This window comes from Phyllopteryx taeniolatus, chromosome 14 (assembly GCF_024500385.1).
Source record: "Phyllopteryx taeniolatus isolate TA_2022b chromosome 14, UOR_Ptae_1.2, whole genome shotgun sequence".
Taxonomy (NCBI): Eukaryota; Metazoa; Chordata; class Actinopteri; order Syngnathiformes; family Syngnathidae; genus Phyllopteryx; species Phyllopteryx taeniolatus.
The window spans coordinates 16,174,197-16,194,085 of NC_084515.1; the positions used below are offsets into that span (position 1 = coordinate 16,174,197).

The 19,889-nt window shown below is 42.6% G+C and overlaps 1 protein-coding gene across 5 annotated transcripts in view; it reads left to right on the forward strand.

Annotated features, from left to right (window-relative positions):
• The window catches only part of asic1c (acid-sensing (proton-gated) ion channel 1c), a 62,474-nt gene extending 43,131 nt beyond the window's left edge, over positions 1-19,343 (forward strand). For 2 of the 5 annotated variants that reach the window (XM_061798021.1, XM_061798018.1), the window contains exons 2-11: positions 4,685-4,835; positions 5,597-5,724; positions 9,808-9,958; positions 10,036-10,092; positions 11,003-11,156; positions 11,937-12,028; positions 12,159-12,238; positions 13,312-13,383; positions 13,983-14,035; positions 16,545-19,343. In XM_061798021.1, coding sequence (XP_061654005.1) covers positions 4,685-4,835; positions 5,597-5,724; positions 9,808-9,958; positions 10,036-10,092; positions 11,003-11,156; positions 11,937-12,028; positions 12,159-12,238; positions 13,312-13,383; positions 13,983-14,035; positions 16,545-16,623 — 1,017 coding nt within the window. In that variant the 3' untranslated portion in view covers positions 16,624-19,343. The other 3 variants (XM_061798020.1, XM_061798019.1, XM_061798022.1) reach the window with 3 other exon arrangements.
• Positions 19,344-19,889: the final 546 nt, after the last annotated feature.

The following is a 19,889-nucleotide window of genomic DNA, read 5'->3' on the forward strand; positions in this document are numbered from 1 at the left end:
GAGTGTTCGTTCTCAAACATTTTGGGTTTTTCATGTGTAAACCATACGAATGAAGAAGTTGACTGTTTTTTAAACAAAAAGTCCAAATGTTACAAGAACAAATGCAGTTTTGTTTTTAGAAAAATGTTATGAGAATAGTCACGTTTTTCCAAATTTAAAACAATATTAAAGTCAAAGTTACATGTCATCGAAGTCATATTTTACCACTAGTGGTTGAGAATCACTGATGTAACCCCAATCAGTTACGAAACACTAATGGAGGGAAAAAAGTCGCCCGATTTAAGGTCTAAGTGGAAGTTATTTTTTTTTGTTGGTTTTGTTTTTAAATCAAGTAACTTGAGTAATTGTAGCATTCTTTTCAGTCATCTGAGTGTAAAAACAAGTTAACCGCCGTTGTTATTAAAACACCCAGTATCCGCTTTAATGAGTGGCTTCACATCTCCCTTAACATTTGGAAAAGGAAACATTTGACATTTGACATGATGTGGATTCACACGAACTGTCAAAGTTGAGTTTTTCTCCTGTATTTGTCCGCTGTGAAAGGGGGGTCTCGAAGACAACCCGGCAGTTTACCGCCTTTGGGTGTACTGTCCAAAGTGTAACTGGAGTGCCTGTGTGAAATGAAGGGAATGTATAAACGTCTTCTCCTAATTACGGCCTTTTACATCCCATACTAAATTCCCATAAGAATAAATGATTTTAATTAAGTAACGAATAGAAGAAAGATGTAGCTGTGATTTCTCAGGTAAAAAGATTACTGCATGCACACATAATGCTTGTAAAGCTTCTTTTGTAGTGATATAGATGTGTTTCTCTTTCTGCGTAGTCATCTGAGTCCTCTATCATGTGTAAAAATGGGCAATTGGCAAAATGGTGGGGCTGATGGTGGGAAACTCCTGTTTCCATGCAATTTTTGTCTTTAGCAGACAACATAAGGCTGCCTTGTTCCTTTTATTTCATCTTTTTGATTGAATTCCCAAAAAAAGCAAAAGAGTTGGTCCTTTGTCTCTCATATTCCTTTTTTTTTTTTTTTTGACAGCCACGGGTGGCATTTGTAATGCAGATGTCGATTGGCTCATACTGTAATATCATCAAAATGTATTCAAAAGACTGAACGGCTAATGTTTATTTTCATTTATGTTGGACTGTACATCACATATAAAGCCATCATTTGTACTTTCAAAAGTCCACTTCAAAACCATGTGGCTCTTACACTGGCTTGAAATGAGATCTACCGTTGCCATGGAGACCATGCCAGCCCTATGGGGGGCACAAGCCAGTGCAAACTGTAGGCCGGTCCCAAGCCCGGATAAATGCAGAGGGTTGCGTCAGGAAGGGCATCCGGCTTCAAACTTTGCCAAACAAATATGAGCGTTCATCCCCAAAAATTCTGGAAGGAGCTAGAAGAAATAGTTCGGAGCATCAGAGAGACAGAGAGGTTGGTGATTGGTGCAGATTGTAATGGACATGTTGGTGAAGGAAATAGGGGTGATGAAGAAGTGATGGGTAAGTATGGCATCCAGGAAGGGAACTTGGAGGGACAGATGGTGGTAGGCTTTGCAAAAGGGATGCAAATGGCTGTAGTGAACACTTTTTTCCAGAAGAGGCAGGAACATAGGGTGACCTACAAGAGCGGAGGTAGAAGCACGCAGGTGGATTACATCTTGTGCAGACGATGTCATCTGAAGGAGGTTACCAACTGTAAGGTAGTGGTAGGTGAGAGAGTGTGGCTAGACAGCATAGGATGGTGGTGTGGAAGATGACTCTGGTGGTGGGGAGGAAGATTACGAAGACAAAGGCAGAGCAGAGGACCATGTGGCGGAAGCTGAGACAGGACGAGTGTTGCGCAGGTTTTCGGGAAGAGGTGAGACAGGCTCTCGGTGGACAGGAGGAGCTTCCAGAAGACTGGACCACTGCAGCCAAGGTGATCAGAGAGGCAGGCAGGAGAGTACTTGGTGTATGTTCTGGCAAGGAAGGAGAGAAGGAGACTTGGTGGTGGAACCTCACAGTGCAGGAAATCATACAAGGAAAAAGGTTAGGTAAGAAGAAGTGGGACACTGAGAGGACCGAGGAGAGGCGAAAGGAATACATTGAGATGCGACATAGGGCAAAGGTTGAGGTGGCAAAGGCAAAACAAGAGCCATTTGATCACATGTATGCCAGGTTGTACACTAAAGAAGGAGAAAAAAAATCTCTACAGGTTGGCTAGACACAGGGATAGAGATGGGAAGGATGTGCAGCAGGTTAGGGTGATTAAGGATAGACATGGAAATATGTTGACTGGTGCCAGTAGTGTGCTAGAAAGATGGAAAGAATACTTCGAGGAGTTGATGAATGGGGAAAATAAGAGAGAATGGAGAGTAGAAGACGCAAGTGTGGTGGACCAGGAAGTGGCAATGATTAGTAAGGCGGAGGTTAGAAAGGCATTAAAGAGGATGACAAATGGAAAGGCAGTTGGTCCTGATGACATTCCTGTGGAGGTATGGAAGCATCTAGGAGAGGTGGCTGTGGAGTTTTGGACCAGCTTGTTCAATAGAATTCTAGCGCGTGAGAAGATACCTGTGGAACGGAGGAAAAGTGTGCTGCTGCCCATTTTTAAGAACAAGGGTGATGTGCAGAGCTGTGGGAACTATAGAGGAATAAAGTTGATGAGCCACACAATGAAGTTATGGAAAAGAGTAGTGGAGGCTAGACTCAGGACAGAAGTGAGTATTTGCGAGCAACAGTACGGTTTCATGCCTAGAAAGAGTACCACAGATCCATTATTTGCCTTGAGGATGTTGATGGAAAAGTACAGAGAAGGTCAGAAGGAGCTACATTGTGTCTTGTTGTAGATCTAGAGAAAGCCTATGACAGAGTACCCAGAGAGGAACTGTGGTACTGCATGCGGAAGTCTGGAGTGGCAGAGAAGTATGTTAGAATAATACAGGACATGTACGAGGACAGCAGAACAGCGGTAAGGTGTGCTGTCGGTGTGACAGAAGAATTGAAGGTGGAGGTGGGACTGCATCAGGGATTAGCCCTGAGCCCCTTCCTGTTTGCAGTGGTGATGGATAGGCTGACAGATGAGGTTAGACTGGAATCCCCGTGGACCGTGATGTTTGCGGATGACATTGTGATCTGCAGTAAAAGCAGTGAAGAAACGGGTCCAAGCAGGTTGGAAGGGGTGGAGGAAGGTGTCAGGTGTGTTATGTGACAGAAGAGTCTCCGCTAGGATGAAGGGCAAAGTTTATAAAACAGTGGTGAGGCCGGCCGTGATGTACGGATTCGAGACAGTGGCACTGAAGAGACAACAGGAAGCAGAGCTGGAGGTGGCGGAAATGAAGAGGGTGAGGTTCGCTCTCGGAGTGACCAGGTTGGATCAAATTAGAAATGAGCTCATCAGAGGGACAGCCGAGGTTCGATGTTTTGGAGACAAAGTTAGAGAGAGCAGACTTGGATGGTTTGGACACGTCCAGAGGAGAAATCGTGAGTATATTGGTAGAAGCATGATGAGGATGGAGCTGCCAGGCAAGAGAGCTCGAGGAAGACCAAAGAGAAGGTTGATGGATGTCGTGAGGGCAGTTGGTGTTGGAGAGGAGGAGATAGCAGGAGACTTACAGGCTCACATGGAAAAGGAGGACGCGCTGCGGCGACCCCTAAAGGGACAAGCCCAAAGGAAAAGAAGAAGTTGCCATGGAGACCATGTATCCCTCACGAGCTCTGCACTTGTTGGTGGACCTGCCAGGATATCTCTCATGCTGTGGCTAAAGCTAGCATCTGTGCTAATGTAAATTTTCTGATCAAACAATAATTATTTGCATTTAGCGTGCCATGTCGTTCTTTAGCTTCGTGTTGATACCTGAATGGTATGGGAATACAAACGTATAACTTTCTGCATTTATTTGACTCAAGGCTGTGTAGAGTTAAACCTAACGATATTGTACGTCAAATGAGATTGAAATCCTCAGCTCTTCATTTTCTGCTTGATAGTTTCCCCAACAAAGTTGCTGCATGTTTTCATCTTGTGTAAAAAAAAAAAAAAACGCATGAATATTGATTGAGCCGTCAGCGTTTCATTCTCGATTCAAATTGAAAGGCTTGGATTTGATCAAGCCCGCCGACTGCCACCAACACGCGAGCCTTTCTCACGCTAATACAATCCGAATAGTGAAATGAATTCTAAATGCCAACTGTATTTATTAGTATGCACGTTTATTTGCAAGCCTTTGTTGGACTTTGTTGGAAAATACGGCGCAGTCATTGTCGAGCTATGGATTACAAAGAGTGAGGCGCGACCCATTCCTTTTCTCAGCCTGTTGGATTTATTGAAGCAGACATGCAATGGTGGGGAAAAAGCCTTCCGTGGAAATGACACATCAATCCTTAATTAGCGTCGAAACGCACGCGAGCATCTTGGAGTGACCCAATTGAGTTTGTTTGTGAGCTTCGGCTCGCTCGTCTCTGATTTAATCACGGGCAAATGGGCCCCCGCCCCGTGGGAAATGTGGAGCGAAATTGGCCCCAGATTGATGGCCGCTGCCGTCAGGAACCACTCGAATCTTAAGTCACGCACCTCGACGATATCCCGTGAAATGAAAATGAGAATATACTCTTTTGTCGTTTGTCTACATGGAGAAAATAATCCACCTCATGGCCCATGTTACGCTCTTAATTCACGCTAATAATTGATTTATTTCAACAGATCTACACGCGCTACGGGAAATGCTACACTTTCAACTCGGGTCAAGATGGCAACCCCCTGCTGACCACCTTGAAAGGAGGCACGGGCAACGGCTTGGAGATCATGCTGGACATTCAGCAAGATGAATATCTTCCTGTGTGGGGGGAAACAGGTTAGTGCGCTTGTCCTCCAACACGTTTCATCGTTACGAGCGTCTGGGAAATGATCGATACTCGTGCCAAGGCGTATCGCACAATTTCACCCGCAAATGGAATCTTCGTCTTCATCACACTCTCTTTTTGACATATTGTATATACTGTCGGTGCATAAAAACACGGTGAAATGAATTCACTTCAACTGGAGAGTTATTTTTTGGAAAGTATTGAGAGCATTTCCAGTACTTACTCAACTGTACTGTCTCACCACATTTAAATCAATCTCAGATAGTGTTTGCGTTCTGCTGTTTTGGTTAGCACCGGAGTTCAACTGAGCTCAGCAGGGGGCGTTTTACTGTACGATCCCTGCGTGGAACAAAAGCCTCTGAAATGTGATAGTTAGTTACTACACACCGGGCGACTAACCGTGTCTATGAGACGGATGGCTACTGTTTGAGGAAATAATGGCAGGCGTGATTGCTACAAAACAGGAGCACGACAAAGGGGCCAACATATTCTAAATAATGCAATGCTGAGTTTGCAGCAGGTCTGATACTTTTTTCGAACACCCCACCAGGCTGCACACGTTCCTTAACCGCATGTCATAAATCTAACGTGTGATCTTGGCTTCCAGCATGGTGTGCTGCAGCACGCAGCATCCCTGCCAGTGAAAGGAGGGGTGGGAGGGGGGGCAAAACAATCCCACACACAACAAAACATGTTTCCACAGGCAAGTTGGGCCCGATAAATGTGTGGCGTGCTGTATGTATATCCACAGATGAGACCTCCTACGAAGCGGGAATCAAGGTTCAGATCCACAGCCAGGACGAGCCGCCCTTCATTGACCAGCTGGGATTTGGCGTGGCCCCTGGTTTTCAAACTTTTGTGTCATGTCAGCAGCAACTGGTACCCCATTGTTAGCACGTTCACGACCGTCACGCTCCGCCGCACCCCGCCACCCCCGCTTCGTTTGCGTGTTGGTCCTGCAAAAATCTCCTCCAAATCCTTGCCAGGCTGTCACCGCTTCCTCAGAGCAAAATCGGATCAAAATGCATCTCGGTGGAAGTGGAGTGCTCCCAATTTAATGAGCCTCACCATCGCCGTGAGAAGCTACGTGATACCTTAGTTGTTGTTCCTGGATTGTTTTTTTGTGGGGTTTTTTCCTCTTCATCTCTATTTTTAGATGGCAGAGCTAGTTTGAGTGCAAGATAAAAGTGAGCAAAAGAAAATTAATAAAAGGAACTCACTGAATGTGCTCAGCAAGAGTGAAGGATCAAAAGATCGTTTCTCGATATAAACCTCACAAACAAGCTTGATTAATTGAGCACTCACTTCAGCTTGATTGTTTTGACAACAAGTGAGAAATAAATGTTTCGGGATTATGAGCACTTGTAAAGTGACTTGTCTTGACAGAAAACCTTTCATAAAGAACTCACATCGACGCGTAACTGTGTCGAGAGCCACAAGGACACATACTCGGGTGTCTGGTTGTTAAGCCGACACATAGCTTTAAAAGTCATTGTTTTGACGAGATGACTGTGCAAGTAAAGAAATTCCAAGTGACTTCATGCATTTTGGGCTCAAAGTGTCGCTGTCATACAACCTTTAGAAACGAGGTCATACAGAGACGCTTAACGTTTCTGGCATCGAGACCCACAAGGCCATGTTCTCAGGTGTCTGCTTGTTATGCCAACACACAACAGCACTGAGTGGGAAATAAACTTCACAAAGGCTTTTATTTATTATTATATTTTTTTTCAGATGAGCTTTAATGGGTGTCCGCGGCAGCATTCAAAGCACGTCAGACTGACAGGATTTTCAAAACGTTGCGTCTCACGTTGAATTTGAACATGAAACCCAGTGACAGCCGCTTTCGAAAGCGCTCTTCACCCCGTCCGTCTACGCGCTGTGACAGGAAACGCTGACATTTCAGTCTTTCAGTGGCATTTCACTGCTTTTAGTGAAAGATGAAAAATGGCTTCGCACAAATGACAAAAGCTATCGGTCAGCCACCACTCTGACCGGAGCAGTCATTAACTGTGCAATGTTTCGTATGGGATCGTTAACATTGTGTTTGCCAGTCTTCGCAAGCTGTACATTTTCACTTGATTTTGCTCCTGAAGATAACTGTCTGTCTTGGCAAAAAAACAAAACAAAAACAAACCATGAGCATGAAATACAACCAACCTTGTCTTGTTAAGCAGAATAACATGGGATGACTGACTGAGGCACCTGGACACCACAAACATTGGAACGCTGTCACCGCTCTATCTCTCTCCTGTTCTTTACATTATGACAACAACGTGAAACCTCATTCGGTCATTCGCAAGAAAAAAATAATGTGCACTATTAATCAGCGTAAAGACCCGAAACAAGCACACAGGGATTGCCATTTTGCCCTGTGATGTGATGTGATGTGATGGCTAAAAGAGGCGTTTGCTGCCTAAACAATGTACCACGTTCAACGGAAGTAAGTGTTTGCTGCAAAATAACAGCCGGACGTTGACGCACTTTTGATTTGAAGGCAGCATTTGTTCAAATCAGGTCAGACCATGTCACCAAGCGTTCGTCACTCCATAAATGCTGCTTAAATCTAACACTTGTGACTCTTTGGAAGTTTCTATTCTTGTTTACATGTGAATTTTTCCCATGGGGAATATTGGGAATCCGTTCCAGGGCCATCACAAAACCTTGATTAACTGCGCGGGCCGTTTTCTTAAGTAACATTTTCACTCACGAATGTTCAACTTTTGATTGGACCACTTGTGGGGGTGGCAAATGGCCGAATGACATTTCAACAGCACAATTATAGCAGTTCTCAGGTTTCAAGAAGCCGTTTCATTGTCGCAGTATAATTGTAACAGGCCGGCCCGCCTTTCCGATGAGGCGGCACGTTTTTCGCACTCTCGCCTGGCCTGCTAATGACGCGGGCTGTGTATCCCCTCGCCCAGATGAGACGTCCTATGAGGCCGGCATAAAGGTAGAGCTTCGCGCTCAGTCAGAGCCTCCTTTCCCCCACCAGCTGGGCTTCGGGGTGGCCCCCGGCTTCCAAACCTTTGTTTCCACCCAAGAGCAGAGGGCAGCGTACAGTACAGTATGTTTGTCTGGGCTTGCTGCATGCCACAATGTCCGCTGTAGCTCATCCGTCGGTGCCCTAGCCCACCCTCCAAGTCACCCCACCCCCCCTACATTGCCTCCCATGTTGACTGGATATTTTTGTTAAGAACATTCTAGCTTCAGCCCTTCATTTTAGCTGGCTTCACATTTGTTTTGCTTTTATGTGTCCACTACTTTGCCCCCCTTTTGATGTCATCTTGAGGGGAAAGCGTCACGCTGCTCATTAGGTTTTATTGCCCGCCACCACTCTGGCATCAATTTATATTGGATGTGGGGGTTTTTTTCGAGATGTTTGCTAGCCTTGTATGAACTACAGACCGGTAATAAATAATCCTGCATCGTAAAAATAGTAACGCGGCGATAGAAAGTCTACATCTATGAAAAATATGATGCAACATTCCCCAAACAATTTGATTCTAAATAAAGGCTACACTGTTCATAGTGTGCCTCACTATTGAAGTAACCGTCGCTCTTTATATATTTAAGATTTATCTGAGTAATCAGTCAGTCGACAGACATGCAAACATGGACAAAGACGATACAAGGGGTCATCGGTTTACGATGACACCGATGCACGCCATTTGGAGGTTACGAGAAGGCACACTCTGTTATTGCCCTACTTACTGTTATATTTATGGCCTGGAAGTGTTTTCCATACAAAGATTTACTGTAATTTTGACTTTACTACTACATAGGCAGGTGATCGACTACAGAACATTCCGATTTGTGGATCAATTTGGTTTTGGTGGTCAAATATTTTGTTGCTCTTGGTCTCGTTTTATTTTCGAGGGGCTTGAAATCAAAAGCAAAGCTTTACGTTTGGCCGTGAATTCAGAGCCGTAAGCCTTAAAAATTGTCTCACTAGTTTCACACAGCAACATGAAACCTGGCCTTTTAGTCTATCATGAGTAGAACCACAAAAAAAGGTTTGAAAACCCTATGCCTACGAAGACAGGAAGTCTGCCATTTTAGGCTCATTTGGGTCATTTCCAGGAGTCCTTCAAAAGCGAACGAGTCCTCCAGCTTCTGTCTGATTGCTATCGAATGTGAAGCTTTTATACCGGGACAGACGTGCGGCAGATGGAGAACAATTTGAGCTTTTGTCATCGTTTGATAACCGGCCATAAAACACAAAACGCTCATCGTGGATTCCCCACCAATGAGCTACCGCAACATCCGTCCGCTCGGATAAATCAAACAGATTGACATATATTGTGTAAGACTTCACTGAACAGTTATGCGTTGCTGTTTTACAGCCGTAAATGTGTCCAATTCCATTAGTGGATACCAATTTAATATTCCTTGACATAAAAGTAATTGCTTGCAGTTCAGTGTTAATGTTCATTTTACCTCGGAGACCGATTCGAGTCGGCACGTTCACTGTTTAATGCTTGGAGCTGGGGAATCTCATCTAGCTCGTCAGCGTGACAAGCTTTAGCAGGGAAGGAGATTGAGTAGGATGTTCACGTTCATATTCATATTGATTTCGTTGGGCTTTGTCAAGTGAAGCGCTCGTGTCCAAGTGTAACCTGTGCACTGTTCGCTCTCTCTCTCTCTCTCTCTCAGGGTGGTTTTTTGTGGTTGTTGTTGTCTCAATTTGTCTTCTGGTTGTGGTGTCCGGTGTGATCCAGTCTCTATCCCCGTGCTACTCCGCTTCCTCCTACAACGGGATTAGACCCGCGTCCCTGATGTTCTGCATGACGTCTGCTTGCTCCCGATCGAAAATGTCGGTGCGACCGAGCATTGTGTTGCTGTTGTTTATTCGATCTTCTTTTTGGACCGTGTGTTGGGTTTGAAAAGCCCGTTGTGTATTGGGACGTGGGTGGCGCCGCTCGTTGTAATCCGGTCGACCAACGCACTTGTTTTTCTCAGCTTCAGTACCTCCCTCCGCCTTGGGGAGACTGTAAGTCGACTCCCATCGACTCGGAGTTCTTCTCCACGTACAGCATCACCGCCTGCCGCATCGACTGCGAAACCCGCTACCTGCTGGAGAACTGCAACTGCAGAATGGTCCACATGCCGGGTAGGAAGTCGAGGAAACATCGGTGTGTCTGCGTTGCTGCTTCGAGCATGCATAAGTGTGACGTTATTTCAACGCAGGCACTTCCACTGTCTGCACACCCGAACAGTACAAAGACTGCGCCGATCCAGCGTTAGGTGAGCGCACACACTGCACGCTTGGTGGAACAGCTTGTGTGTACTCTGTAACATCATCGTAACATTTAGAAAGACTTTTAAGCTCGTGAAATGAATGTTTATCGATGCATGTTTATTTGAGCGGCCTCTGAATGCTGAATGCTGAGCAATAATGCAGGACCTTTGCCTTAGACTTTCGAGTTACCCGGCCTCTTGCCCTTAAGGTTCTAGCTCACCCGCAACCCTAGAAAGGACAAGCACAGAAGAAAATGGATTGCTGGGGGGGAATCCTTTTGAGGGTTAAAAGGTAACATCTATTGATTTTCTTCAGTGCTTATCTTCATTAAGGTGGCAGGTGACTTTTAGCGAGAGGCGGCGGCGGCGGCGTACCGGTCAATCGCAGGGCACAGAAGACACTTCACCATTCAGGGGTCAGGAACGTGGTTCCGCCAGGTGGCCCCCAAGGACCACCTGCGTCTCGCCTGTTTTAAAAATAGCTCAACAGCCATGAGACGTTACAGTTTCTTTGGAATTTTGTAAGCGATCGTTTGGAAAATAAGGTTCCACGGTATACCAGGACGAGAAAAGTAATACCTCGCCTTTAAAAATGTACACAATGCCACTTTCAATTTTTCAAAATGTTTAATGGCTTTGCTGCTGTGTCAATTTGACGATTCACTGATGTTTCAGGTTTTTGCCGTGATATCGTATCGATCATTTTGCAAGTGCCGTATCGAAGTCGCAAGCCCACAAGGGCCCCTTGTTTCGCTGGTCGCGGTTTATTTGCTTTCATGGGAAGCGAACGATGGCAGCGACTGCAGCGCTCCCGATGTATGCCAAGATGTTTTTAGCGAAGAGCGCAACGTGCCGCGTGCAGATTTGTGTCTCCGCAGCGATCCCAACATGTTTGACGGACTTTGATCATCCACAGACTTTTTGGTAGAGAAAGACAACGATTACTGTGTGTGCCAGACCCCCTGCAACATGACCCGCTATGGCAAGGAGCTGTCCATGGTGAAGATCCCCAGTAAGGCATCCGCTAAGTATCTGGCTAAGAAATTCAACAAAACCGAGCAGTATATCGGGTGAGTATGACTTGGCATTAGTAGTCGGATACACGGCATCAGTGGTTCTCAAACTTTTTACAGTCATGCCAAGTACCAGCTTTAAAACAGCATGAAAACCGAGGCACAGGGTTTTATTCCTAAAAGTACATAAAATAATGTTGTAAGTCACTGTAACATTATGCGCAGTTTGAACATTAGCACTGTGCTTAAATATAGGAAAATAAACAAAGTGTATTCAAACAATAATGATTCAGTTCAAATGTATTGCACATAAAAGTTACATAAAAATGTTTGTTTTCTTAAAGATATATATTGTACTTCCAGTTCGGTTGAATTTATTTTATTTGTAAAATGTACTTCACTACTTGAAAAGTAAAAAAAATAACAAATAAATAAAAGCACAGTACTGCATGTATTCAAGAACATTCAAGTCACTGTAACATTATGCGCCGTTTCAACATTAAACACAGCACTTAAAAGAATACAAATGAAAGGCAAAAAACGGAATTCCAAAAGATTCACTTAAACTGAAAAGCTGGCATTTGAGATCTTTCATACAATCATTGCTTAAGAACTTCGCCATGTAGCACACGCTAAGTACCACCAGAGGGAGCCAGCGTACCACTCACACTTTGAGAATCACCGCACTAGATTTTGGTGTGCCCTTTCCTTTTTTTCTAATGAGTCTCCATCGTTCACCTTCAATGTAACAATAATGAAAGTGTCCCAGTAGTGTGTCGGTCACCGAGACTGAAAAATGTGTCGGCCGTGGACCCTGTGTGACTTTGCTCCCTCCAGAGAAAACATATTGGTTTTGGACATCTTCTTCGAAGCTCTGAACTACGAGAAGATCGAGCAGAAGAAGGCCTACGAAATTGCCGGGCTCCTCGGTAAGACGCGCCCCCGCGACCTCCGCCTGAAAAGTCGAGGGACGCTTCGACGACTACACTCGGATTCTTCTCGATGGATGCTGAATCGGAAGTGATGCCTGTCCGTGTCCATTCACGTCTCTCCTTCTAGGTGACATCGGAGGGCAGATGGGTCTGTTTATAGGAGCCAGCGTGTTGACAATACTGGAAATATTCGACTACTTGTACGAGGTAAAGCGACACCTAAATGGCTATTTGTTCCGTTAAACAGTAACAGTGGGGTTTTTGCTGAATTCCCAAACAGACCGGAACAATGAGTAGATCCAGCCACCCCCCGCAACTCTATCGACTAAGAGTGGGACCGAATATCACATTACGTGGAGAGGATTATTGTCTTTATTTGTTGAGTTTATTTGAATCAACCCAGTGCCAACAAACTTGGACAATTATGGAAACGGACTTTTTACTTTTTTTGGGGTCTCTGGAGTGCCTGCCTCACACATCAAGTGGGAAGTTAAACAAGCAAGTCAATCTTTGGTTATCTGCTGATATACTTGTGGTTCAATAGGCCAGTGGTGGCTTTTGTGCAAGGCCAATCATTTGCAGTCGGGACACGGAATGGTGAACATCACCACTCCGCCACAAGTCCCTAGTAATGCCCCAAAAGGCGGATAGATTTTTCTTTTACGTTGCTAGAGGGGTTGGAGAAGTTGCTACATTGATTGTCAAAATTGCTCAGTTGGCAACACCGAGTAGCCGCCGACATTGTTGCATGCATTCAAACATTTGCATGAGACAAAAATGGGAGTGATTTCAACCAGAGTGTGACAAGTGGCTATTAAGCGTGCTGTAATTCTTTATCCTTTGTGTGTGTCTTGACCGGAAAACGTCAGAGACCTCGTATGAGGATGCCTGAAAACTAGAACAACAATTGGCATTCGTCTCCTTTAACAGACGTCTTAAATGATAGAATTTTTCAAATCTGTCTGTTTTTGAATATGACTGCCAGCGTCATCTTGGAACTTCAGTCACAAGAGAGCCACACCCTTAAAACTTAAGCCCGCCACGCGCCGATTTTGAGTCTGATTCCTTCGTCCCTTCCGATCAAAGTCAGCAAAGGTCCAATTATGTCTCTCCTAGATTAATATTGTTTGGAGTCAACATCAATAGCAACAGATTTTTGTAAAAAGATGATATTATTATTAGTATTACGAGCATTTGTGGGGCATTTCAATCTGGTTAAATGCCACATAATTCCCTTTATTTGTGACTCTGATCTGTTGTGTGTGTGTGTGTGCCTTCAGGTGTTCAAGGACAAAGTTTTGGGTTACTGCATGCGCAAGAAGCGACCGCAGCGCTGTCAGAGTGACAACCTGGTAATTTATTCTCATGGCTTTGCGTGTCGGCTTTTCTTCCCGATGACAGGGGATTGCGTTAGTTGTACACAGCTGCAATGCTGATTATTGTTCATGCACAATAAAGTAACCCCTGATACCATTGATGAATTGGAATAGATAACTCACTCCCCGAGTGGCTCCTTAAAAGTCGGATGAGTTTTGTTCGTCACAGCTGCTTCAAAAAGTGAGAGGAAAAGATTGCTTGTGGGTAGTTTGTTGCAGTAGCGACGAGGTGACATAAGGGACGTGATCTTTTCAAGGCATTATAATAACACATGCGTCCCGCTTTCGCTTGACAAGTATCATGTGATATTTGCTGTATTGTGCACCATCCATGTCATATGTTCGCCATCTCCTCGTCTCGATGTTTCCCACCAGACGGCTCAGTCGCCACGTAAAAACTACCTTGATTTCAAAAGTCAAGACTTCCATCCGCTTGTCGTCTTTCACGTGCTCTAACGCAGCACGTCCGTCCCCCTCGCCGTTTATTTTTCATTTTTTTCAACACCAGATGCATTGTGCTTGACTTTCATCTCAGTCACCCTCACCCATCTTTCTTTTCATGGTGTCTATTCCAGGAGTTTCCAGAGAACCCAAGCAGGCCTGGTGTCACGCCTAATCATGCCCCCAGGTAGCACACCCCCGCCCCCCCGCGTTGCCAATAGACGCTCCCGTGCTGTCACTCAAGCATCTCATAAATCCTCATACTCTCCGTCATGAGATCAAAATCGCTCTAAATTGTGGGTTGTAATACTATAAAATGCCTAATAAACGTGTGAACAGCAGCAATTTAAAGACTCTATTTAACCAATCCAGAAGTCTTAATTGCTTTTATTGTAAATACTATGGTGTTGTTGTTCTTTTTTTCTCAACAGAAATGCAACAACAAACCAATCACAATTGGTTTGATCAGCCACAATAACTGCCCAATACTAACTGTAATCATTCTGCTAAACTTCTACATTTATGTAAATAAATGCCATTTTATTGATTTATTTTATTTCATATTTACCATAATAATGTCATTTTTTTATTGTGATTGTATTTATTATTGTTGCGTATATTTATTTGGTATGTATTACTACCATTATTGATTCATTGTATTGTTGTTATTATTTTGTTGTTCTTCAATGAAATGACTATTCAAATAATTCCTGCAACTTTCTCAACAATTCAAGGCATAACATAAAGGAATTGGGACCTGAGGCTGCGAGCTAAACGTGTTGTGATTCAAATGCTGAGCACAACAGACTAAAGTTAAATCCAGCCTGCTGACATTTGCCACCTTGTTGGGATGATGTCATCGTCAACACGCAAATTGCAGGGATGAGATATTGATATGCTAACTTGTGCAGCCTGGGCAACCTCATTCCATTCAGTCTTGTCATCATATATATATATATATATATATGCAGATATGTAGATATTTTATTAAGTGCTGTAAGTTGTTTTGATCTGATTTTTGTCTTTTATACTTTGTTTACGACCGCAGCCTGTTTCGACCAATCAAATTGCAGAGATATAGTACTGATATGGTAAATTGAGCAGACTTGGGAACCTCATTCCATTCATTGTACACCAGTGAGTCTTCTAGCTATTCACCGTCCTTCAAGTTACAAAAAAAAACAAAAAACAATCATTTTATTTTATTGTAACAACTCTTTTCTTTCTTTTTGTTTACTTTCTTGGTTTTCCACACCCATTTGTTAGCTTGGCTCATTGTGATGCGTTCACTGCGCCCAGTTTTTCTCAGCGAAAAAGACACACGTTTACTGGGAAGCAATCGGGGTGGGAATCCTCTCTTTTTTGTTTTTGTTTTAATTTAGTCGGCTTTACGGACGACTTGACTCGATTGAATACTCTGGTGACAAGAAGACTTTGTTTCCGTGAATAATGGCGCTTTCTTCACCCCAGCGGAGAGGGCGTGCAGGCTGCCTGCCCCTTGTGAAAACACATTACATATTCATTGAAGGACTGTATTACTTCCCCGTATAGCACCCAGGTGCTTTATTTTGTATTTTTTATTTTTTTTAAAACAAGGTGGAGCACAGATAGCATCACTAGACGCATTACTCTGCAATGTTATCACACCGTTTGAAAAGACTTCTTTGTCTATTCACAGTCTGACACAAATGTTTATGCTGTCCATGAATAACGACGACACATCCATTTTTTCATAGATGCCCAGAATAAAGAGTTAACTGCTGAGGTCATTTGATCTGTTGCTAACCAAAACAGAAGCACCGAAGTCAGTCTCAAGATGATTTTAAAGTGTGGAGTCTACGAGTTTCGTGCGATAATTACGTGCAGGTGGCGTCTGCAGTGACGGTTCGTGTTCCAGTGGACTCTATATGGTCGCCATCTGCTTCGCTTCTTGAAATTCACTAAATTTCTCCATAATACGTGTTTTTATTTTGCTATATGCTCCATTTTCACTTGGCATAAATGATGACACAGCTGGGCTTCTAACGCTGATGTCACCGGTTCAAGCAGGTTTCGGACTGACAAGTGGGCGGGTCAAGATCTGCTGTTTTTCTTTCTATGGAATAAGTCGCCAGTGCTTACCGCTAGCTCATTCTGTATTTACTAAGGATAACCCGCTTCAGAAATATATAGATTATATTTCTGTTTTCTTATATAGCCTTGTTCCAAAATGGATTCTACATTATAGCACAGTAAGTACAAGTGATTTCTTAGGTTTGCAACAAGAACAACAACAAAAAACACAAAATAATAATAATCCCAAGAACTGTTTTCACATTGTCATCACATTTTGGAATAAGGCTGCAACATGTTAAAATGTGAAAAAAGTAAAGCGCTGTGAACACTTTTCCGGAAGCACTGTTTCGATTATTGTTCAGCGTCCTAAAAATCAAACCTATTGTTATTAAGAATATTATTATCTGCAGTTGAGTCCCCCAGGCCACCTTTTGCGTAAATACGGTACATAGACTAAAAAGAAGAACTAAGATTGTGCTGTTTTCTTTCTTCTCTCCCTCCTTTCACCCTTTTCCCATCACCCTCATGTTTATGTGTGCGTCACACTCATCATCATCATCATCATCATCATCATCATCATTCCTTGTTTGATCCCGTTGACACTCCCCAACTTCCCCACTCCCCTCCCCGTGTTTCCGCAGAGCACCTGCGACACCCTCCGGAGTCACTCGGACAGTCTCGGATTCACGCCGAACATGTTACCTCGTCACCCGACTCTAGGCAACTTTGAGGAGTTTGCTTGTTGACAACCTGATGTTTTTTTTTGTTGTTTTTTTTTTCTGGGAGGGCGGGACTTGACGGCAAACTGTGAAACAATTGACGTATTTATCAGAGAAAAACATACAAGGTTGATGTGTATAGTAGTTAGTTTATCAATGCCTCGATGGAAATAGAATACGATCATTATCACAAAAAACAACAACTTCCGAAACAGAACTCAGGTTTAAATGCATCATAATTTATTCCCATTTCTCAAAATGTCACTTTTCAGTCCCAATGTGTCCAAAAAGGAAGTGAAGTTGCTACGTGACCAGGAAGACAAACACGGGACCTGCTATGTGTAGCAGCACTCCTGCAGCATCTCCTCCAGAGTGGCCAGGGCAGAAGGAGTTGACTGATTGTTGCCTTTTAGCTTCAATCCATCACATCAAATGTTCATCATTAAAAAGTGTGATCATTCACTGTGTGTACGCTAACGTCCCACTAGCTCATCATTTTTGTTTTGTTCTGGTTATTGAGAGGGAATGCTGAAAACATGTTTCTTTGCCTTTCTTAATGTCAATTGTGTCTTAGCTCAACGGTACGAAGGAGTATTAGGGCCATGCTGAAAAGACGGAAATGCTAAGAGTTATCAGAATAAAGTCATAATGCACGAATAAAATCCATTTTTTTTGCCCCCATGGATAAAACGTAATTTTTGGGGGAAAACAGTCATGATATTTAAAAAATTCTCACACAAATGTCAACCAATGCAACAGTCTCCCTCAAGACTATAATAAAATATTCATCATAGTATCAAAGTTTCTTTCAAACGCATTTACAATTAAAATCTCATAAACGTGTATTTTTGTAAAATTATGACTGGATAATTTGCAGTTACAATTATTTTCATTCTATTCCAACTTTATTCTCTGATTCCCACTTTTTCTTGTATTTTTGTTAATTATGACATGATTTCTATAAAACTGACTTTTTCCCATAAATGATGACTCACTGTCCTTGTAAAATGGAAGGATGGTGACTATTCTCATAAAAAAAACACTCATACTTTTTCATATTACAATCTTATTTCAGTAAAATCACTTTATTTTTCACTATTTCAAGCAAATTATTTTTTTGTAAAATTCTGACGTTTTCCTAAAAAATATGACTACTCTTAGGAAATAAAAAACTTTCTCATTATATGAAAAAATTCCCTCCATAAAATTATGACTATCCTTGGAAGATTATAACTTGTAAAAATGTAAAACAAAATATATATTTATATATTTTGCAATATTACGATATTTTTTGACATTTATTGTCATAGAATTGTGACTTTATGATCGTTAAAATACACATTTCTGTAATATATATTTTTTGTGTGCAAATTTACGACATCCTTGTGAAGTTGGTGATTGTTTCGGGGGGAGTTTAACGACTTGCATATCCATTTTTCTTCGTAACATATGCCGGTAACCAGGCAAAGACTATTTGCATATAATTATTTCACGATCCCGAGTTTATCATAAGACTGAAAAGTTTTGTAGTGTAGCCCTCAAAGGCAGTACTCGCAAAACCGTTGAACCCTCAGTTCACTGGGAAAAAGAAACCCAAACCGATTGTCGTAGGAACCCTCAAAGCCCTCAAAGCGCTTCAGTAGGCACAGCGACTGGATCCCGTAGCGTCGAAGCGGCAGCCCGGTGGCGTTGAGCAGGCAGGACCCGTGGCTTCGAAAGAGTCAAAAATCCGTTCGCGTCGAAAAAACCAGGTCCAGAACCCCCCCCCCAAAAAAACTCTCCTTTCCCCGCCGCATCTCCCGCTCTTCCTCCCCACGACCCACCTCCTTCCCCCAATCCCATTGGACGCACCACCCCTTCAATCAATCGTTAAAACAAAAAAAACCCTGAAATGTTCACAGACCCCTCGGAACGCAGGACACCCCAGTATCCATCCACACAAAGAACCAAACAAACTTTTAACTAGTTTTCACAACACCAATTCAAACAAATACAGTTCAAAACATTTTAGTCAGTACACTACATAGTATTGGGACTTTTTTTTGTGACTTTACAGCGATTTATTGATTTCATTCTCTAAATGACTGAGATATAATGCAAATGTATTCTTGCAAAAATTAAGATTTTTTTTGTATTATACAGTATATATGTATTTTATATATAACAGTTAATTCCTGCAGATTGATGAGGGGGGGGGGGGGGAAATTGCGCAATCCTACGACTTTATTGTCACAAAAGTACAAATTCGAAGTCTCCATGTGAAAGTGCAAATGTAATTCCCGTTTCCTTTCAGCGTTACTGTCGTTCTCGGTGTGGCCCCGATACTTCTCCATACGTCGAATCAGCACGATGCCTGGCGATTAGTAATCTATTGTCTATGGAAGCTCAGTTGAAGCGTGTATATAACCACAATCGATTGCCATGAAGAAATTCTATACTACTCATGTACAAATACAGGTATTTCTAGATCTAGACAGACTGTTTCTCTGTTTGCTTTGACCACAGTGATGTAGACCATAAGTGTCTTGGTGATTAGCACCAACGTGACTGAGAGTCATCGACGTTTTGACGCGCGACACAAACGCATTGTACAATTCCACCGTTGTATCCTGTTGTTAATTCTTCTTCTTCTTAACTATTCCAAAACATGTAACGAGTCACAAATGACACTTTTGTGATGTAACAATGATCAAGTATAATAAAGCCGATATTTACCAATCATCCTCGCTTTGTTGGTCTCTATGTCGTTAAACGTCTTTTGGTTGTCGAAAGTCAACTACTCAAGTGTGTGTACATAAATATAAATATTATATAATACATATATATATATATATTCGATCATTTCAGTTTATTTATGTCAAAATTTTACATAATTCTTAAAAAATTGCAAACAAAAATGTTGACTTCTTTGCCGGCAGTGCAGATGTGGCATCTGTAAAGCTGTAGAGTCTGAATAGTATTCACTACGTTTTCTTAAAAATGTACAACAAAAATCAGGACAATTCTCATACATTTACAACTGTCAAGAGCGCAACTTTATTTTTGTCAATTATGACAAGAATCCTTAAAATCACTCAAAGGTAAAATTGACTTTTTCTGACTTCATCTCACCTCACAGACTTTTTTTTTTTTTAAACTATCACATATCGCCTGAAGAGCAGACGTGGCATCTGTAAAGCTGTCGTTTACAGTGGAGTTTAAAGAGCAAAGGGCTATATGCAATGTGAAGAATTCCAGAACATCCTTATTGACCTGAAAATAATTCAA